The sequence below is a fragment of the Artemia sp. Qi Xiang Cuo genome, chromosome 16, assembly GCF_049724085.1.
Source record: "Artemia sp. Qi Xiang Cuo chromosome 16, ASM4972408v1, whole genome shotgun sequence".
NCBI classification, from domain to species: domain Eukaryota; kingdom Metazoa; phylum Arthropoda; class Branchiopoda; order Anostraca; family Artemiidae; genus Artemia; species Artemia sp. Qi Xiang Cuo.
In genome coordinates, this window is record NC_142809.1 from 14,035,196 (window position 1) to 14,058,759 (window position 23,564).

At 34.5% G+C, this 23,564-nt stretch overlaps 1 protein-coding gene across 5 annotated transcripts in view; it reads left to right on the forward strand.

Moving 5' to 3' along the window:
* The window catches only part of LOC148942595 (uncharacterized), a 156,108-nt gene that overhangs the window by 82,873 nt on the left and 49,671 nt on the right, over positions 1-23,564 (forward strand). For 4 of the 5 annotated variants that reach the window (XM_089102582.1, XM_089102581.1, XM_089102583.1 and 1 more), the window contains 2 exons: positions 6,029-6,176; positions 13,259-13,468. In XM_089102582.1, the coding sequence (XP_088958708.1) occupies positions 6,092-6,176; positions 13,259-13,468 (295 nt within the window). In that variant the 5' untranslated portion in view covers positions 6,029-6,091. Of the gene's footprint in view, positions 1-3,172; positions 3,279-6,028; positions 6,177-13,258; positions 13,469-23,564 lie in introns of those variants that run through there. The other variant, XM_089102584.1, reaches the window with a different exon arrangement.

Sequence of the window (23,564 nt, forward strand, 5' to 3'; positions counted from 1 at the left end):
CCAAATTGTCTTGTTACCCCAACAGTTGAATCGTAGACCAGATTCCTCTTCCCAGAATAATTTAAATCCACAACGATACCAATCTCGTAGAAATAAACTGAAGTTGCGTTTGAAGTTCTTTCCAATCATCGCAGTATTAATTTTCTCCCACTGATCACATAAATCGTGGAGGCAAATGGAATAGAGGTGTCTGCTAGGGTGAAATTCACACACCTCCTCAAGGCGCGAACTAAATCCTGTAATTTGTACTGCATAGCCTATATGTAATTTACAAGGATTATATAATCTACACTTTTCACTATAGTCTTCTATAACTGTACAATTCTCACATTGATTCCAACTGCCAAGAGTGTACATGCACAATGGACATATATAGAACATTTTTCGGTTTCCGATGTCAACTCACTCACAGCTAAAACGAAACTGATCATCCTCGCTCCATAAATTCAAGGTGGAGGGAAATGGGGGAGAGGAGTAACTCTATGACGTTACCTCTTTCGAATGATGGGGGGAGCCATCTACATGTAATCCATTGGCAATGTTTTCAAAAGTATATCCGCAATATGATTCTGCGTTGTTCCAATTAATATATCAATAAATTGACTATAAGCATTTGAATCACATTTTAAAAGTTTCATACAATAGTCCAATGGGGGAGAATCACTCTTTATTATATTGCCATTTATTCCCTGACGAAAGAATATCACGTCTGGAAGAGATAAATCTAGAAAATCGTCATCCAAAATCAAATGATTTTCCATAAACACTAGATTTGACCTAATTCTTTTTTTCTGAAATCTATTAATTTTTCGGACATTTCACTTCAACTGCTGACTCTAGACTAACCTCGATTCGTTAACCCTAACCAGAAAAGAAAGAAAACATTTTCGATTTCGAAACAATTTTATTGAATAATTACAACAACGTCAATAATATAGAGCATGTACAATTAGTGATACTGTTTATTGCCTTCGATATATTTCACCAATGCACTTAAAGCACATTGAAGTCTATTCACATGTGCTATATCAACTTTAGCGGCAAAACATAATTGGTCCTCCATTTTAAATTTGCTCAAGGATATCACATATCTTGCATATACTGCATCCCATTCCAGACAAATACGTGATCCTTTCGTGATTTCCACCGCAATGCTTGGTGCTCTTGTACTATTATCAGCAACTCCACTATCAACTTCTAAGAGGGTAAACATTCCACTCACCGCCATCAACACAAATATATATCCAAATGGGTAAAGTCAAAACTGTTCTTCTCACTCCTTTGAATTCTATTCACAGACTAATACAACTCTAGCAAAAACCCTTTCTTCATATTCCCTCTGACGCTAATATGTAAACAAAGCCCTCTGATTGGCTGAGAAGGAAACACGTGATCTAACTGTTTTCAGGAAACTCATAGCATTTGGCTCGAGCAACAATAACAAATACTATTTCTGGATCATAACATTTGGCTCGAGCATGTACATGACGAAAACAACAACAAATGCTGTTTTCTATTTCTGGAAACTCATAACATTCGCTGAAAGCGTGCACTTACAACAACAACAACATCGACCTTAACATTCGCTGAGAGCGTGCACTTACAACAACAACAACCTCGACCTTGGAAATTTAGGTCATTGACCCCATTAACCACGTGTTCTCCATAGGGGGCTATGCCCATATATGGTGTACTCGTGGGAGTTTTAAAAAAAAGTGTCCGGATCGGGATTCGAAGGGGTGGTGTAATCGTGGGATCAATAGGGGCCATTCTACTATTGCCTCACCTTGTTATTTCAATAACTATGTCCTCGAAGCTCAGGACCAGTGCGAGATGTCTTGCGTTTTCTCTGATATCAGTGTCTCCTTAGTCACTTCTACTGATAACTTTTTTAACAACAGCCAAACTTTGGACACAATTTATGAAACTTTCCAAAAAATGCAAGCAGAATACTTAAAATTTGGTCTTGAATATAATGCTGAAAAGTCTGATGTAGTTCTTTTTAACTGGAAAGGCCCTTTTCCTTATGAAATTGTGCTTAGGAATTCAAAGATCTGCCCTTCTGACCAAATCGTTTACCTTGATATTCCTATTGGAAATACCATCTCTCACACTCATAGTCTCTGTACAAAAGGTATCAAACGCCGCGTGTCAGCTTCATACGATTCCATAGTATCTGCTAAGCTTCATTTCAATCGGCGTCGTCTCGCAACGCTGTACAACAATGTTGCTCTCTCCCATATCCCCTACATAGCACCTATCTGGAAGATTCCTACGAATGCTGATAAATTGGAAATCCGCTCCACTTCCTTCCGTTTCACAAAACACCTATTGAGATGTCCAATTTGGACACACAATTCAAAATTCATTAATAGTCATCACATAACAGATCCTACTATAGCTGTTGCTAAACTTAAAGGAAAACACAACCAAAAGATTTGAAGACACACTTGGAGCCGACTTCTTCAACTCCTGTTACACTGTCATAGTTCTATAGTGATATTTTGCTTCTTTTTTTTATAGTGTTCCATCATTTTCTTTATGTATAAAGACGGGTTTTCAATAAATAATAATAATAATAATCTCAACCCCGCTAATTTTCCCCGAATAATTTCCCCGAGGCATCTCCTCATTTAAAATTTGCTGACAAAGAGAAAGTAAGACAAATAAAAAGAATTTTACATAGGAATTCTGGCAATTTACCCTGAAAAGTCCACTGTATAATTCCCCTTGGAAAATTCACTCCCTGTAACTCCCCCCCTCACAGAAAATTCACTCCGTAGAAAATATCCCAGCAGAAATCCCCCCCCCCCTCCCGAAGAATGTCTGTATACTTCCCGTAAACAAAAAAATATGCGTAAACAGTGGTCAAATTTCATAACTTACAACCCTTTCCCCAGGGGCTGTGGGGGTCAAAATATCCCCAAAGACATAGTTATTAGACCTTTTAACTATACTGAACAAAATGGATATCTAAAATTTTTATCTGTCGATTTTGCCCAAAAAGGGGCGTGGGAGGGGGACTAGTTGTCCTCCATTCGTTTTGGTCACGTTAAACTTCCGATAGAGAACTTTCAATTTCCGTTTGAACAAGTCCTCTCCTGATATTCTAGGATCATTGGTTCGATACAATCACATCTGTGATCTTTCCTCATTTTTGCAGATGGGAGATTGAAACCTCTACAGCGGAGTTCTCTTTTAAGCAGAATATGATATTGCGATTTTCATTAAGATTCCTTGAGCTTTTTGGGACATTTCCGCTCTTTTTCAGAAATCAGGTAGATTTTCTCTGGCTCATAGCTTTTTATGTTTAAGACTAGACTTAATGAATCTTATATATTTGGAATCAGCATAAAACGACAATTCTTCCGATGTATCTGTTAGCGTGAATGTCAAGATTGGCGAATGTTGACATTCACCCAGGGTTGCCACCCTGAGATGAAATACCCTAAATCATTGGAAAGGAAGACATTACTTAATTGTAACCGTTTTTACTAAATACTCCGAAAAAATTTTTGTACGTATAGATATGTTACACACGCACCATCAAGCCTCAATTTCTGCTACAGGATGATAAACAGCACGATGTTCACAATTTTTTTTCCTTTTTACGCAAGGTTTTGATGGTGACAGGTTAGGTTAAGTTGGGTTAGGTAGGTTTTTAACCCATTTCTGAGATTTATAACCTAACTTTAAATTTTATCATCAAAGCTTGCATAATACTGAAAGAGCTGATTCGCAAAGCTAATTGAATCTAAGCAGGGAAAAAGGAATTTTTTACATTCCCTGGTGAATGTCAACATCACCCTAGAGATATCTAGATATCCCTATAGTGGTCGGTATTAACCAGATTTCGGACATTCATAGTAACATATATATTGATATCAAAATTCTGTTTTTAGAGTTTTTGTTACTATTGAGCCTAGTTGCTCTTTACAGTTCGTTACCACAAACCGTTGTAGAACAATCTCAGAAATCCTTGAAAACCAATTTTGATGGAATGAAACATCATAATTGAAAAAGTACTTAATATAATGTTCTTCTATTTAAAACAGACGCACTACGATGTTAGGGATGTTTAAAGTGTTTTTACTCTTTTATGATAATTCTTTTAGTATTCCTGAATGATAATGAGACGCAAAAGGTACAGCATGTCAACTAGTAGTGAGTTTTGAGGATAGAGTGTCTAAAGGCACGTTGGCTCAAGAACTCTGCTTTGATGGCTCCAATCGTATATTTTAAAAGATCGTTGCATTATGCTTGTATTTCAACTGAGTGTAACATGTCCACTGCTTTGATATATCTGTTTAGCGTGTTTGTTTTATGCTTGTATATTTCTAGCCTTACACCTGCTATAAACTACCTTTGAAAGCCTTAAATTTTAGTTTTGGTGCAGCGCATTTATAATTACTCCCGTTAAAGGTCCCAAGTAATTGGCCCGCAATAGACATAATAGAATAACTTACACCTGCATCTAGCCTTACACCTGCTATAAACTACCTTTTAAAGCCATAAAGTTTAGTTTTGGTGCAGCGCATTTATAATTACTCCCGTTAAATGTCCCAAGTAATTGGCCTGCAATAGAGATAATAGAATAACTTACACCTGCATCTAGCCTTACACCTGCTATAAACTACCTTTGAAAGCCATAAATTTTAGTTTTGGTGCAGCGCATTTATAATTACTCCCGTTAAAGGTCCCAAGTAATTGGCACGCAATAGAGATAATAGAATAACTTACACCTGCATCTAGCCTTACACCTGCTATAAACTACCTTTGAAAGCCATAAATTTTAGTTTTGGTGCAGCGCATTTATAATTACTCCCGTTAAATGTCCCAAGTAATTGGCCTGCAATAGAGATAATAGAATAACTTACATCTGCATCTAGCCTTACACCTGCTATAAACTACCTTTGAAAGCCATAAATTTTAGTTTTGGTGCAGCGCATTTATAATTACTCCCGTTAAAGGTCCCAAGTAATTGGCCCGCAATAGAGATAATATAATAACTTACATCTGCATCTAGCCTTACACCTGCTATAAACTACCTTTGAAAGCCATAAATTTTAGTTTTGGTGCAGCGCATTTATAATTACTCCCGTTAAAGGTCCCAAGTAATTGGCCCGCAATAGAGATAATAGAATAACTTACACCTGCATCTAGCCTTACACCTGCTATAAACTACCTTTGAAAGCCATAAATTTTGGTTTTGGTGCAGCGCATTAAAATTACTCCCGTTAAAAGTCCCAAGTAATTGGTCCGCAATAGAGCTAATAGAATAACTTACACCTGCATCTAGCCTTACACCTGCTATAAACTACCTTTGAAAGCCTTAAATTTTAGTTTTGGTGCAGCGCATTTATAATTACTCCCGTTAAAGGTCCTAAGTAATTCGCCCGCAGTAGAGATAATAGAATAACTTTCCGGAGCCATATTTGCGATACTCAATGGTTCTGCTTCGTTAAACTCACATGTACTCTTCGCATTTGGAAAAAACGACGTGCCCCAATAATAAGCAACTAAAAGCGAATGGAAGATTTGTTGCGTCAAAGGCAGAGATCTACCTAAACAGATACCACCAGTGTTTCCTTTAGCTCGTTTTTTATAATCCGACGTTTTCCGTAGAAAATTTTTTGTGGATTGATTCTTGGAAAGGGTGAGCCTCGCAGTTTGAATTTTTGCTTGGATTATTTGCCAAATTGCTTCTACTACTAAAAACTCACAGCTGCACCAAGCCGCCTGAGACCCAAAAAGCTTCTTACACTCCTCTTCCATCCTAATTTGTCGAACGATTTGAACTTATCGAATAGATGGGGAGATTTTACGTTATTTTGGTGGATCTAGCACTGTGTGAATTACATGATTAATCTCACTATTAAAAAGTAGTTAAAAACAGAGTTGTATATAACCTCTAATAGATATAGCCTACATTGGCCGTGGTTTGAGCGTACACTACTCTTAGGAAGCTGTTCATTGCTATTGAGAAGATTATATCACAGTGTGGTTTCAAACTTTTATTTTCTTCTAGGTATTTTGGAATTTCGTATTATTTCTCTCATAGCTGTTCCACTGAGACTGTAACTGAATACAAATGTCGTTAAAGCTAAGATTTATAGATAATGATGAAGTGCCTGTTCTGGTTACTCAAAGCTCAAGAATTGTGAGAGAAAAAAATGGTAAGACTATTTTGATATAAATGGTATATATATATATATATATATATATATATATATATATATATATATATATATATATATATATATATACATATATATATATATATATATATATATATATATATATATATATATATATATATATATATATATATATATATATATATATATATATATATATATATATATATATATATATATATATATATATATATATATATATATATATATATATATATATATATATATATATATATATATATATATATATATATATATATATATATATATATATATATATATATATATATATATATATATGTATATATATATATATATATATATATATATATATATATATATATATATATATATATATATATATATATATATATATATATATATATATATATACATATATATATACATATATATACTATACTATCTTTATAAGTGAGCAATAATTGTGTATATATTTATGTTCTCGAAAACGGCTCCATATTTTTTCGGGGAAATTGTTATCCTGGTTTATTCTCACATAAAAAAAAAAAAAAAAAAATAATCAAATATCTTTGAATAGACTGCATTATGAAAAGACATTAAATGCATTATGCATTAAGCTGTTATACTTTAGCGTAATGAACGAGTAATGGCGAAGGAGAAGCTTCCCATAAACGGTATAATTTCTGTTCGCTTAAAGTTGTAATGTTGCTCGTTACTTTCAGTTGAAAAACTTGTTTTATTTGTCTCAATATCAAATTAGCTCGATATTGATTTTAGGTATGCGTCTGGTATTCTCACATGTGCCAGAAATAGGCTAAAACTGTTCTCTGAGCTTTCAAAGAGTTCGTTTCAATGAACTTTAAGTTAAGAGCGACGCGGCCCAATAGTAACCGAAATTCTGGGAAAATCGGAATATTGATATGATATCAAGGAATCGGCGTATTGTGCTGATTCCAAATATATGATTTCCAAGAAGATACCAAATAATTAAAAACGGAATTTTGACAACAAATGATCAAACAGTTCGCGGTAACGAACTTTGAGTAAGGAGCGACACGGCTCAATAGCAACCGAAACTCTAAAAAACAGAATTTTGGCATCAATAGATACATCAAAATAATTGGCTTATTAGGCTGATTCCAAACATATTAGATTCATTAAATTTAATGTTGCCCATCAAAAGCTACAAGTCTGAGAAAATTGCCTGATTTTCGAAAAAGGAGGGAAACACCCTAAAAGTTAAGGAATCTGAATAAAATTCAGGCCATCAAATTCAGCGTATAAGAGAACCCCACAGTAGAGGTTTCAGGCTGTTATCTATAAAAATGCAGAATTTTGCACTTTTTGCCAGAAGAAAGATCACGGATGCGCTTTTATTTATTTATTTGTTCTTTCTTTTTCCCAGTGGATGATCGTAAGGATCCTTTTTAACTGACCCAAAGGATTGAAGAGCAGTTAGTTCCCTTATTAAAAAATACCATGGCAGTGTCGCTACCATGTGGTTTATCATGGATTTCCCAGCAATTGTTGAAAAACGATAAGAAATTATAGGCAGCGCAATCGCGCTGCCTAAGTAAAGAACGATGTTGGCACAATGTATTTTTTTTTTCCTTTAGACCAGGGCACTTCGTATCGAAGAAGTTGTCGTAAAAACTTCGATAAGGGCTCATTCGATAGGAAATTAGAGTGGCCTGTGCCCATTTTGATAGTCGAAAGTGATTGGAAGGCAACTAACACCCCTTCCACGCCCACCATTTCCTAAACATATCCAATCAAAATTCTGAGATAGCCATTTTGTTCAGCGTAGTTGATTTCCAGATAGAATTATGTTTTTGAGGAGGACACTCCCCCACAGTGCTCAGGGCAAGGGTTGTAAGGTATGCCCTGGGGGCATATAAAGTTTTTGTTGAAAGCTTTGTCGTAGAAACTTCAAAAATGGCTCATTGGATTGGAAATTCAAAGGGCTAGTGCCCTTTTTAATAGTCGGTAGTGATTGGAGGGCAAATAACCCCCCTTTCACGCAAACCTTTTCTCCAACCATATGCAATCAAAATTTTGAGATAGCCATTTTGTTCAACGTAGTTGAAAGTTCTGGAAATTAGGTCTTTGAGGTTGACAACCCCCCCCCCCTCCCCAGCCCTCATGGCAAGGGTTGTAAGTTGTGCCCTGGGGGCATATAAGGTTTTTATAGAAAGCGTTGCCGTAGAAATTTCGAAAAGGGCTCATTTGATTGGAAATTGAAATGGCTAGTGCCCTTTTTAATAGTCAAAAGTGGTTGGAAGGCAACTAACATCCCTTCCAGGCCCACCATTTATCCAAACACATCCAATCAAAATTTTGAGATAGCCATTTTGTTCAAAGTAGTTCAAAGATCTAGAAATTATATCTTTCAGTATGACACTCCCCCCAGAGCTCTCAGGGCAAGGGTTGTAAGTTATGCCTTAATAGCATATAAGGTTTTTATTGAAAGCCTTGTCGTAGAAACTTAAAAAAGGGCTCATTCGATTGGAAATTCAAAGGGCTAGTGCCCTTTTTAATAGTCGAAAGTGATTGAGCGCAACTAACCCCCTCTTACGCCCACCTTTTCCCCAATCACATCCAATCAACAAATTTAAATAGCCATTTTGTTCAACGTAGTTAAAAGTTTTAGAAATGAGGTCTTTGAGGATGATAACCCCTTAGAGCCCTCGGGGCAAGGGTTGTAAGTTATATCCTGAGGGCATATAAGGTTTTTATCGATAGTGATGTTGTAAAAACTTCAAAAAGGGCTCATTCGATTGGAAATTAAAAGTGCTTGTGCCCTTTTAAATAGTCGAAAGTGATTGAAGGATAACTAACACCCCTCTCACACCCACCATTTCCCCAAACACATCCAATCAAAGTGTTGAGATAGCCATTTCGTTCGACGTTGTTAAAAAGTTCAGAAATTATATTTTTGAGGATGACACCCCCCCCCCCCCGCAGCACTCAGGGCAAGGGTTGTAAGTTATATCCTCGGGGAATATAAGTTTTTTTTTTATTGAAAGCGTTGTCGTAGAAAATTCAAAAGGAATAATTCGATTGGAAATTGAAACGGCTAGTGCCCTTTTTAATAGTCGAAAGTGATTGGAAGGCAAGTAACCCCCCTCTCAGGCCCACCATTCCCCAAACACATCCAATCAAAATTTTGAGATAGCCATTTTATTCAACGTAGTTGAAAGGTCCGGAAATTATGTCTTTTAGGGTGACAACTCCCTCATAGCCCTCAGAGCAAGGGTTGTAAGTTATGCCCTGGGGCATATAAGGTTTTTTCTATAGAAAGCGTTGTCGTTGAAACCTCAAAAAGGGCTCATTCCATTGGAAATTGAAAGGGCTAGTGCCCTTTTTAATAGTCGGAAGTGATTTGAGGGCAACTAACCCCCCTCTCACGCCCACCGTTTCCCCAAACACATACAATCAGAACGTAGTTGAAAGTTCTGGAAATGAGGTTTTTGAGGCTGACAACCCCCTCACAGCCCTCAGGGCAAGGGTTGTAATTTGTGACGAGAGGGCAAATAAGGTTTTTATAGAAAGTGTTGTCGTAGAAACTCAAAAAGGGCTCAATCGATTGGAAATTGAAAGGGGTAGGGCCCTTTTTAATAGTCAAAAGTGATTGAAAGGCTTGACATTTTTATAGTAAAGATACAATGTATTTTTTTTTTTTTTTTTTTTTTTTTTTTTTTTTTTTTTTTTTAGAACAGTGCACTTCGTATCGAAGGAGTTGTTGTAGGAACTTCGAAAAGGGCTCATTCGATTGAAATAGAAAGAGCTAATGCCCTTTTTAATAGTCGAAAGTGATTGGAGGGCAACTAGTCCACCAATCACGCCCACCCTCCCCCCTTCCACCCCCACCCTCCAATTTGCCTATTATGTTTAAAAACTAAAATGTTGCCTTAAGATTAAATCAAAATGCACTGTGTTAATGCTAATTCCAAGTAAGGCATCTCAGCAGTATCCCATGAACGACTGAGGGTATTACGTTCAAACTTTTGGGGCTACTTTTGCTCTTAAAATTCAACCAAATTAAAATAGTGTAAGTGTATCCAAGCTATCAAAGAAAGTAAACAGATTTTTTTTGCAAATGGTATCAAGTTTTGTATTTTAGGTCAACTAGAAGAGGTATGAAACTAAATTAAACACTACTATTTGTGTTCAGATTTTTAAAAGGGTTTTTGTTGTTAAAAATTGTTGAAAATTTTTCTTCAGCATACAAATAGCAGGCCAAACTGTAAAGTCGTAAAAAAATGAAAAAATTTAAAGTATTATTTTGTTTTTCCCTGAAAAGACTTTGTCAATATAAAACGAACAGAAATTAGTTAAAAAACTTTCCACAAAATAAGTTTTCCAAAGAAAAGTAAAGAACTCCATTAAACCAAAAATGAGCAAAAATAAAATCAAATAATCTACTAAGCAAGAAACTACCACAAATCAGCATCGATAAATAAATGAAACCCAAAACGAACAGATATTACAATAAATAACCGATTCAAATTCAAAACGAGCAGATATTAACATGAGTAGGGCTCAAAACCCCTATGCCTTCCAAAGGCTAGAACATAATTTGCACTTTACTGAAAAAATGCAAATGAATTGTGCATTGTCAGTTTAATATACATTTACTATTTGATTTAGTTATCAAAATGTTCATTTTATTTGATTTATTAAAGTTATAACAGTAAAAACATATATATTTTTTCAGTAAATTGCAAATTATAATAAAGTCCCTTTTTTTTATTTAATTCTCAAAGGGTTGGTCAGCAGTGCAATGTAGATAAGGAGGATCAAAGCGTGATTTAACATACACTGTTCTGCTGATTTTCTTTTTTAGGCGAAAATCAAAGAGATTTTCTCCTCAAAGCAAACAGATTAGCAAACTGTTTTTGGCAAGTATTTCAGAAATGTGGAAACGAGAGTTACATATAGGCTACTTATATATTACAACTACCAACCTGGGATAGAACAGAGCCATATAATGTCAAAACAAGCTCCAGCTCCTCCTCCATCTCTTTATCCAAACCGTCAACCTTTGCGCTCTTCCACAAGATTCTCGCTTTCTTTAAGCGCTTTTTGATTATACATTCTTCGTTAAACATATATTTTTATATATACAAAATTAAGATAACTAGACTGAGAGCAGTGTAGTCGCAAAGAGCAATCAAATTTTTTGTTTCTTTTGTGAGTCATTAGCTGAAACAAAATTTAGCAGGTGAGCATGAAACACTTTCTCGCGTTTAGTTGATAAATATCAAGTATATCATTAAAATCAAATCCTTGCTGTTAGTAATAACGAGGTATTGTCCATTTTCAAAAATCGCGTACACCGGATGCCAACTAACCCGCATAGTGGACATGTGCCTTTTGTTTGCGTGAAGGGGTGTGCAGAAGTCGACTAAGTGTATTACGAAGCATGCTTCACGCGGTGAAACGAGTGGCACTCTTGTTAAAAACCAGGGGGAGCTGACAAAATCTTCGACTGATAGGAATCCATTGAATTTTTAATTCGTATCGGGCTTCCCATAGATTTTTTCTTTTGCTAAATTAGGCACCGTTCATCGGATTTTTGGCCAAGAAATGCGATTTTTTTTTTTTTTTTTTTTTTTTTTTTTTTTTTTTTTTTTGCAAATGAAGTTGTGTTACGTAGCTTTTAAATTTATATATTATCAAAGACCGTCAATGTTTGCACAGTCTTTCAGATTGTGCACTGTGGCTTTTTTGCCCAGATTGTTTTTCGGTCTCCTTTACCTTTTACCCTTAGTTTCCACTTAAAAAATCTTGGAGGCTTTAAAAAAATTTGCATGTTTCAGAAGCATGGTATTTATGTTGCATTGCTGTTCCCGTTAGAGTTTCATTAGCGCATTTTCCAGATAGTAATTGCTTTCAGTTTTTGGCTTTAAGGGCCTGAACTTGATTAGTTTATCAGTTTTGTTTTGAACTGTGATTTCTCGTAGCAGAAATAACCCTTTCCATTTCATTTTCTTTCTTCAGTTTGTTCTTTATCTATAGGTGTTTTTGCTGCTTTTTGGTTAAAAACATTCACTTTTCGCAGGAAAAATTGTAGAAGATGCTGAAAATATTGAACTGAATATACTTACATTCAGACGTAAAGTTTTCCATGCCAAATACAACAGAATCATTGTAAAAAGCCCTCAACGCTGAACGGAGAATTCGAATGCTCAATGGATATAGGCCTTCTAAATGGCTCTCTCTAGCATAACAGCTCGAATGAGGTGTGGGAACGGCTCTTTTGTGTCATCTTCTATATATATATATATATATATATATATATATATATATATATATATATATATATATATATATATATATATATATATATATATATATATATATATATATATATATATATACATATATATATATATATATATATATATATATATATATATATATATATATATATATATATATATATATATATATATATGTATATATATATATATATATATATATGTATATATATGTATATATATATATATATATATATACATATATATATATATATATATATATATATATATATATATATACATATATATATATATATATATATATATATATATATATATATATATATATATATATATATATATATATGTATATATGTATATATATATATACATATATACATATATATATATACACACATATATATATATATATATATATATATATATATATATATATATATATATATATATGTATACATATATATGTATATATATATGTATATATATATATATATATATATATATATATATATATATATATATATATATATATATATATATATATATATATATATATATATATATATATATATATATATATATATATATATATATAAATAAATGAATGAAAGACTGGGATACGCCTCAACATTTATATGGTGAGGCTGTTTGGTGTCTGTTGACTCAATTTTGTTGGCTTGATTTCTTCAAGAATGAAGTGTTAGGCGTCAAGTTATATGGTAGTATAGTTCCGTAGATTTGAATTTTTTGGAAATTATAATTCCAATCCTGAATTTAATTGTATTTATTTCAAAGTTATTTTGGAAAGAAGTGATCAAACTAGCAGAGCTTTAAATGAAGCACGTGCATCTACAAGGACGCCCCAAAGGGCGGCGGCTCTGAAGGCGAAGATTAGTATGAGAAGTGATCAAACTAAGGCCATTGAAAGGCAGTTGGAAGAAGATTTGGTGTGTGAAGAAGCCAGTGAGGGTGATGAAGGTAGAGAAGTGGATCCCATAATGCCTTGTAAGTAAATGTTTCATAATTTTTTAATAGTTTTCGCAATAAGAGGGAAAATCAGGAAATTGTAACCCTTCCTGGATATTGAAGAAGGAGAGTTATTTCTGTATACGAAGAAATGGAGTAAGTTTTAAGCTTATTGTACCTCCTCTTCTCTTCACCAGATGCGAACGAGCAGAGTTCCTGAATGCTAGTAATAACCTAAGAAAACGGGACCTTTTCGTTGTATGTACGCTTGAGTCTTTATAATGGATTTTAAAGGCCGTATCGGCTGATCATTACTCTGAAATCAGAACTTGCAAAGCAGGTTGTTACGACCCCTCCCCCTCCCCCAATAAAAATGATTAGCTGAGGGGTATGTGATATAAGTGCATAAAACAGCTATACATAACTGCTGAGTAGGGTGGTTTTGAAATTATCTTGCAAAAAATGTTTTCTTTGATGACACCTCCAAGAGGAGAAAACGGTCAACACTAATGTTTTACCAGACTAAAAAAATGGGAGACAGTTTTCTCAGTTGAAAGTGCAAATTGATAAGAGCGAAATATGAGTCAATAGCTTATCGTCTCACCTTCTTTGCATTTATCCGTGCTCGTATTAGATTTTGCTTCCTATAATTTTGCTTTTTAAACACGAAACTTTAGGAATCGTGTAGACCAATCATCTTGTGCTCAGTTTTAGTAAGCTTTTTGAAAAGTCGATCTTCTATGCAGTCAATACAAGGTGCGACAATGGAGACAACCAGTTGAGACTGTTCAAAGAATTGGGATGCAAGTTGCACAGCCAACTTTTTAATCGGATACTGAAAAACAATCCGTATGTTTACAAAATTGTTTCTAAAGTGCCTGACTCAATAATAGTAATAACAATCTAACTCGTACGTTTGGTGTACCTGATGTAACGGTAAACAGTTTGTTAGCTCTCACAGAGAAATATTAGATTCAACTTTTACCGATTTTTGCCTTATCATCCTTTAATCCGTCTGTTCCGTCAATTTCATTTTTGTATAATTTTAGTGTATTCTCTCTTTTTCTCATGTACGTAGAGTATTCTCTTCTTTCTTTGTTGCACTCCGCAGGGTTATGTATTCAAGTTTTCATCTATTTTGTGTATGTACTGCATTCTCTTTATTTTTATTGTACTCTACAAGTGCCATTTTTTTTATATGACATTGAAAAAACAGTTGTCATTATTTTTGTAATGCGTTCACTGGATAATTTCTCTCTTCTGAAAAGTGAACCACACCGTTTTCTTTACGGTCTTTTATGAAATTGGCATGGAAATGCGTCAGGTAGCCAGATGAGTAACACCATCGGTGATCAGAATTGTGTGAAATAAGGCCCTGTGCTTAGCCCAGCTCTTTTCAATAATGGCATCCCAGCCGTCACTAAACATATTCCTCCACATATGATTGAACCCAATGTTGATGCCAGTCACCTCTGCTGCGGTGACGATATTCTTCCAATATCAGACGATTTCTAGTCTCTCCAAAACGCCATTGATATTGTTCATTCTGGTCTCAGTGAGATTGGCCTCCAAGTCGCCTCCTAAGAAACCGAATTTCTTGTTTACTGTTAGTATCAACAGCTATCAGTAACTATCGAAGTTGATCCAGAAATTATTTCCGCTTCGTTTTATCTGAAATGCTCAGGTCTCCCTTTCAATGATGTTCCGTACTAAAACTTTTACTATATCAGCGTTGCAAGAAAATCTAAAAAATTTTGCGGGCTCATTTCTTTAGTTGAAGACCAGTTTCATAGGGTAACCCGGGGCAGATTTTACAACAGCTTTTTGGCCTTCTTGGCTTGTTTTGGGTCCTACTATGGAGTTTCCTCATACCATCTGAGCAGGAAAAGTTCGATCTTTATTCTTTCCCTTTTTTGAATATCTTCTCCAGTTACCGCTTTGATTCGTAACTGGTTTTATTCCGATAGATAGTGAGGTTTTTGGTGTTTATTCAAAAATGAAACAGCTTTTTGACGTATTCCGTAAGCATTTGCAAAATTATTAAACAAACACAGCTTAAAAACAATGGGGAATTTTTTTCCAAGACAGTGCAATTTAAATCGGTGAATATTTCGGCCCTATGTCCAAGGGCCGTCTTCAGCACAACATTAAAGAAAATATATATATATATATATATATATATATATATATATATATATATATATATATATATATATATATATATATATATATATATATAAACAACTTACATTAAAATACGAAGTTTAAAGCTAAAAATGCTCTTAAAAACTTTTAAAACAGTCCCATCATCCTTACTTCTACGAAGTTCAACCAGGACTGATAAATAAAATGATGAGAGAGGATGAATTCATTCAAACGAAATAATATAAAATTATTAACTGCAAGTTTTCAGAGCTAATCTTGCTTTTTTAGCAGCTAGTTTTAAAGGCCTTTTTGTAACGGGTTCAATACTATTGTCAATTGGTTTAATAAAATATTTTGTTAGATCATTTTTAATTAAATTTGGGTATAAAGAATTCAGTGAATATTCTCTTAAGTCCCTATTTAAGGAAATATTTTCATTTATTTTGAGCCTAATTTCGATTGATTCCCGGACCACCTGTTTTATCCCCAAATCACCACTAATGAGAGAGGATTTTTCAAAAAGTATTGTGTGGCTGGGATTATTAAATATATGGCTAGCTAAAGCAGAATCAAAGGAGTTATTAGAACTATTAGCAATTAACGCAATTAAGCAATCATTAGCAATTAACTATTAGCAATTAACTGGGGTTTTATCTTTACCGGAGTTTAAGAAATTTGTGATTTTAAAATTATTAGTCAAAACTAAATACAGATTGTTTTTTGTGCAAATATTTTTTATTTTTGTTGTGATTCTTGGGATGTACGGAAGATAGAATATATTAGTGGGTTTTCTGGAGCCTCAGATTGTGAAATATCGTTGATTTTACGAATTTTAGTTTTCACTAATAATTTTAAAATCACAAATTTCTTAAACTCCGGTAAAGATAAAACCCCAGTTACTAGCCAAAGAGGGGTTTATCAAATACCATGCGATCGTGGCAATTACTACGTTGGCAGAACTCATCAGAATCTAGAAAAACGGATACACCAGCATAAAGAAGACATAGACAAAGCGTTAATTGCTAATAGTTTTAATAATTCCTTTGATTCTGCTGTGGCTAGCCATGTATTGGATAACCCCAGCCACAGAATACTTTTTGAAAAATCGTCTCTCATTATTAGTGAATTCGGGATAAAAAATGTAGTTCGGGAATCAATCGAAATTACGCTCAAAATAAATAAAAATATTTCCTTAAATAGGGACTTAAACAGGAGAATATTCACTGAATTCTTTATACCCAAATTTAATTAAAAATGATCTAACAAAATATTTTATTAAACCAATTATCAATAGTATTGAACCCGTTACAAAACGATCTTTAAGACTAGCTGCTAAAAAAGCAAGATTAGCTTTGAAAACTTGCAGTTAATAATTTTATTTTATTTCGTTTGAATGAATTCATTTTCTCTCATCATTTTATTTATCAGTACTGGCTGAACTTTGTTGAAGTAAGGATGCTGGGTCTGTTTTAAAAATTTTTAAGAGCATTTTTAGTTTTAAACTTCGTATTTTATTGTAAGTTGTTTATACATATAAATTTTCTTTAATGTTGTGCTGAAGACGGCCCCTGGACATAGGGCCAAAATATTCACCGATTTAAATTGCACTGTCTTGGATATAAAAATTCAATAGGGGAATATAAAAATTCCCTTTTGTTTTTAAGTTGTGTTTGTTTGATATGGAAAGGCAGTGGGGTCTTCGTCAATATTTATGCAAAATTATTGTCGACTTTCTGCGTTACTGTGTAGTTTTAACTGTGTTGTATACGCAGTTGTAATGATATTTTCTTGTGGGTTTTTGTTAGCACTTGTAGTTTTTTACTCCATAAGTGTATTCATGCTTTTTAAAGTAGTTGAAACATATTATTATTATTGCTATTAATAATGAACAAGTACATAATTGGGACCAGTAGATAATTCAAGAAATGCAGTCTTTATTTTGCCATTGTGTAAGCTACTGCTAGAATAAGCCAAAAATGATTTTATATAAAATCCAATTGTTATTTTGTTTTTATTGAAAATCAGATATGTTTCAAAATAAACAACTAAAAATAAGGCGATTGGTGATTTTATCAAAGCACTGAGGCGGTAAAAATGTCTCTTTACGAACAAAGTCATTTATCTCCCCTATTTTTTGGTAGAGTAGCCTAGGTGACATAGTCATATCCTCCGAATTATTCAAGACCGTTTGCGTAAAATTGTTCTACTAAATAGCCCATTAGGTGATAAAATAAGGATAATATGCCTTAACGCAATATAGGATTGAACTTTAAAAATGACCAACGGTTCATTTGAGGACCAATGGTTCGTTGTGCGGATGAAGCATGACAGATTGCCGAAGATTGTTCTTTTCGGCCAACCGTCTAGGGCTTAATGGAAAGCAGGTCGTCCTCGTCTGGGGTGGGAGGATGTCATAAAGATTTAAAGGAAATTGGAAATTCCTGGGAAGGTGTAAAGAGGTGGGCTTTGAATAGATTGGGGTGGAGGAGGAGCATGCTTAGCTGTGTTGGCCTCAGGCAACTTGGTGCTGCAGTGAGTTGTTAGAGGTAGTAGTAGTTTGTTGGAGGAAAGTTCGCCAGTTCTTTTCCTCTAGCCTTTTCACGAGTGAATTTTCAGATTTTGTGCGTGCACCGCGGAGATTTCCTTAAAAGGGCAAGAACTGCTGCCATCGATGCTATTCTAGTTACCATATATGTCGATAGATGAGCCAAAATACATGAAGCTCACTATTCTTTCGACCTTTGCCGAATCAATGAAGATTCCTAGGGCTGTGGAAATCGCTTCCCTTAAGCACGACACATTTTTTGAAACTAACTTTAAAAAAAAAGAAGAAAGTTACTAGACTCTAAAGATTATATGGGTCTAGCGAGGTAAAAGAATAGATATACACTTTCAGCAGGTCGATCTGAAAGAATAAACACGTTATCCATACATGAGTAACTAGAGAAATAAAATGAAAGATCTAGAAACTTGCGAATTGGCGCACCTCTCCGTCATTCGCTCCATTTCTTCTCTTCATGTTAGTCGTGATCTTGCTTTTTAGTATTAATCTTGCTGGCTAACTCAATTTTTTTAGATTAATTTCTTCTAATTATTAATCTTAAATATTGTATTAATTGCCACACCGGAGGGTGGGGGGAGGGTCACGCCGTGTGAAAACAAAACCTGCCAATAGCAGGACTTGAAATTCTGGTCTTCACCAATCAAATTGTTTATTTATGGGTCTCACCCCCTAGATTGTCAACCCTTCAAAAATTTGTTTGATTGGAAATAGTGTAACAAACCTGCGGGACATTGTGGGTAGAACCAGACAAGCCGTTTCACTATCGTCACTGACCGGTAGATATAGGACCCGTTCTATCGCCTGTGATGCCTACCCGATGGTATAATACATTCTGAAAAGGTTAAAATACATTTTAATTATGAGCATATCCTGGTTCAAGGAAAAAGATGAATTGATGGGAACCAGCTGATGTAACCTCTGTCATGAATCCGTTATGGACGTGAAATAACGTTATGGACGTAAAACCACTTCCGAGTGACAAGCCGTATTTTTTTTTTACCTTTTTTCCTTTTTTGTGTACATCCAAAACATTTCGATTAAAAATATTTCAATTTGTTTGAATAAGTTGCCTTTTAAATTTTTAAGAGATAGCAAAATCGTGCTTTTGTAACATAGTTTTTTTTAAATATTGTATTTGGATGATTAGCGTATATAATCCAAAAAGGGGAAAATTATAAAAACATCAAAAATAGATAGTGAGTAAATTCAAAAATAGAACAAATATAATACATACAAAATTTCGCCCTTTTATTAGTATCTGGCGCAATGAGTCGCTCACCAATTATGGTGGAATTAAAAATTGGCAAACAGAAATCTTCAAACAGCTTTATGGCTTGTATTAAGCTGTTTAATGGCTAGATGGTATAACAAGGCTGCTTGTGCCAATCACAATGTTGGGAATAATTAGTCACCTCTAAGATAACGTAGACCATTAATTGTATATCTTCGAATACGAGATATTCCTAAAATATTGGTGCATTGTGCTTGCCTAACTACTGCTACTAACAACTCACTGTAGAACCAAGCTGCTTCAGGCCGACTCAGCTGTCCACGCCTCTCCTTCGCCCTAATTTATTCAAATCTTAAATTTTTACCCCCTCCCACAAGTTCCAATTTCCTTTAAATCCTTATCACCTCTTCCCACCTTATTTGAGGACTACATTTTGTTTGTTTGGCTCCAAATGGGCGGCCCAAAAGCCCAATCTTTGGCAACCTGGCTGTGAAAGTTTCAATCTCAGATTCAATTTTAATGTGAGTTATAATTCTGTTCACCTTTTGCGTTCTGTTTTGTAGGTTTTTGTTTTAGCTTTTTTTTCTCCTCTTGGCAGTGGCAGTGAATACAGGCCGTGAATTTCGTTCACGTACAAATTGTGTTTTTATTTGTTTATGCTGGTTTTAAACCTCTTTCAACATGTACAAATTCTTAGATTCTGTTCTTGAGTCGACCACTTGACAACTCCCTAAATGGGCTGCCGAGATTTGATATATAGCTAGAAGGAAAAAGCTCTGACTTTTCCAACAAAGGTTTTTAAGGCAACTAATGCCTTGTTAGGCAATGCTGCTTGAATATATGCTCTTACCTCTGGAAAAAAGGAGAAATTTACATAATAATTCTGATATTCGGACGCACAAACACGATAATAATTATGCTGTCCCCGCCAAAATTTTATATGCTCGAGCCTACTATGTCATAGGCCTAATCCTACTGCCGAAAATAAGATTTGTGTTTTTTTTTTAAGTCCATAAGATGTCGTCTTTAGAAAATTGAAAGTTTGCTAATGAATTTAGTATTTATGAAAGTTCCGTTTCGGGGATTTTCTGTAGGTGACACCCCAACTAAATAATGACCCGTCCTTATTTTATGCTCAATAACTTATTTTCTAGTATCAAACAGTTCGTGGTAACGAACTGTAAGTAAGGAGTGACCCGGCTCAATGGTAACTGAAACTCTAAAAAACGGAATTTTGATACCAATAGATACATCAAAAGAATCAGATTTTAATTATGATTTAAAATATATAAGTTTCATCAAGTTTAATCTTATCTATCAAAAGTTACGTGCCTGAGAAAATTTGGCTGCTTTTCGAAAAAGGGGGGAAGACCCCCTAAAAGTTATAGAAACTTAGTGAAAATCACACCATCATATTCAGTGTATCAGAGAACCCTACTGTAGAGGTTTCAAGCTCCTATCTACAAAAATGTGGAATTTTCCATTTTTTGCCAGAAGAAAGATCACGGGTGCGTGTTTATTTGTTTGGTTTTTTTTCCCAGGGGTGATCGTAAGTAGAGTAAGAGGTACCATTTTGCCTGCGCCCCTAGGAATTTCAACGTTATTTGCTTGCGTCTCTACACCTTTTCAAAGAGATTCAGAGCTCCCTCACATAATGGAATTTGAGGGTCGATAAAGTGAAATTATGTCACTATTCTAGTTTCTCTAAACCAGTATTGCCTATAACTTAATTTACGTAGACAATGAGCGATATTAATTAATGTTTTGAATAATAGGAGTGTGAATGATTCTAATTAGTGATTGGATTGTATCAGTGGAGAAAAAAAGGATTAAACTGATTAGCAGTTAAGGTAACCCCGAAGGAGTTGTTAACTCAGGTAATTTGTTATAAATTTGAAACAACATCAGTCTATGAAAAATGCCTAACGACGAATCGGAAATGTTTGATTAACATTTGCAAAAAAAAGGGTAATGGGATTTGCGAATTGGAGGAGATGGTGTGATTGTGTACTGTATAATACACAAGTGATGTTTTGGAGAGTATTGTCAATTTAAAATAGTTTAGAAATAAATAAAAATTAACAAGAAATGGCTGAAGTGTTTTGAGGGAGATGGGTTGCATGGAGGGTTGAGTTGCACGAGGGTTCAGTTACAGGGGGTCCAGTTACAGAGGGGTTTAGTTAAATCGGGTCGAGTTGCACGAGGGTTCAGTAGCACGAGTGTTCAGTAGCACAGGGGTTCAGTTGTACAGGGTTTCGGTTATACAGGGGTTCAGTTACATGGAGGGTTCAGTTGAACGGGGGTTTGAGTTAAATGGGGCTTGAGTTGCACGAGGGTTCAGTTAAAGGGGTACAGTTACACGGGGGTTTAGTTAAATTGGGTCGTGTTGCACGAGAGTTCAGTAGCACGAGAGTTCAGTAGCACGAGGGTTCAGTTTTACAGGGTTTCGGTTATACTGGGGTTCAGTTACTTGGAGGGTTCAGTTGCACGGGGGTTGAGTTAAATGGGGCCTGAGTTCCATGAGAGTAGATTATAAATACGGCTTTTTCATCTTTCTGAACTTTCTGTGAGAGGCAGGAGTAAGTATTTAGTTTAAATAATTCCAAGAGGAAATCTAACGTTCCCTTAGTTCCCCCCTTTCTGAGGGCAGGGAGGGGAGAGGTCAATTTTGGAGGGAAAACCAAAAATACTCAGAATTGAAAATAAACGGGATCTGCCTCAAGGGGAAGGCTCAAAGACCCTTCGTTCCTCCATGTCTGAGGGGCAGGAGAGGTGGGGAGTCAATTTTGGAGGGAAAACTAAAAATACTCAGAAAGTTCATTTTGAATTTCTTTCATTGAAATGCAAGAGTTGGAATATTTCAGTATTGTTTTGTTGTGCTTTACCTTGTCACAGTTACATTCTGTTGATTTTCATAGTTCATTTTGAATTACTTTCATTGAAATTCAAGAGTTGGAATATTTAAGTAGTGTTTTGTCGTGATTTACCTTGTCACAGTTACATTCTCTTGATTTTTCGAAGTTCATTTTGAATTTCTTTCGTGAAATTCAAGAGTTGGAATATTTAATTTGTGTTTTGTTTTGCTTTACCTTGTCACAGTTACATTCTGTTGATTTTCATAGTTCATTTTGAATTTCTTTCATTGAAATGCAAGAGTTGGAATATTTCAGTAGTGTTTTGTTGTGCTTTACCTTGTCACAGTTACATTCTCTTAATTTTTCAAAGTTCATTTTGAATTTCTTTCGTTGAAATGCAAGAGTTGGAATATTTCAGTAGTGACTTGTTGTGATTTATCTTGTCACAGTTACATTCTGTTGATTTTTCGAAGTTCATTTTGAATTTCTGTCGTGAAATGCAAGAGTTGGAATATTGCAGTAGTGTTTTGTTGTGCTTTATCTTGTTACAGTTACATTCTATTTATTTTCATAGTTTATTTTGAATTTCTTTCATTTAAATGCAAGAGTTGAAATATTTCAGTAGTGTTTTGTTGTGCTTTACCTTGTCACAGTTATATTCTCTTAATTTTTCAAAGTTCATTTTGAATTTCTTTCGTGAAATGCAGGAATTTAAATATTTCCGTAGTGTCTTGTCCTAGTTTACCTTGTTACAGATACATTCTCATGCTTTTTCTAAGCTCATTTTGAATTTCTGTCTTGAAATACAAGAGTCGGAATATTTCACTAGTGACTTGTTGTGCTTTACCTTGTCACACTTACATTCTCTTGATTTTTCGAAGTTCATTTTGAATTTCTGTCGTGAAATGCAAGAGTTGGAATATTTCAGTAGTGACTTGTTGTGCTTTACCTTGTCACAGTTACATTCTCTTGATTTTTTGAAGTTAATTTTGAATTTATCTCATAAAATGCAAGAGTTGGAATATTTCAGTAGTGTTTTGTTGTGCTTTACCTTGTCACAGTTACATTCTGTTGATTTTCAAAGTTCATTTTGAATTTCTTTCATTGAAATGCAACAGTTGGAATATTTCAGTAGTGTTTTGTTGTGCTTTACCTTGTCACAGTTACATTCTCTTAATTTTTCAAAGTTCATTTTGAATTTCTTTTGCGAAATGCAAGAATTGGAATATTTCAGTAGTGTATTGTCGTGGTTTACCTTGTCACAGCTACATTCTCATGATTTTTCAAAGTTCATTTTGGATTTCTTTCGTTGAAATGCAAGAGTTGGAATATTTCAGTAGT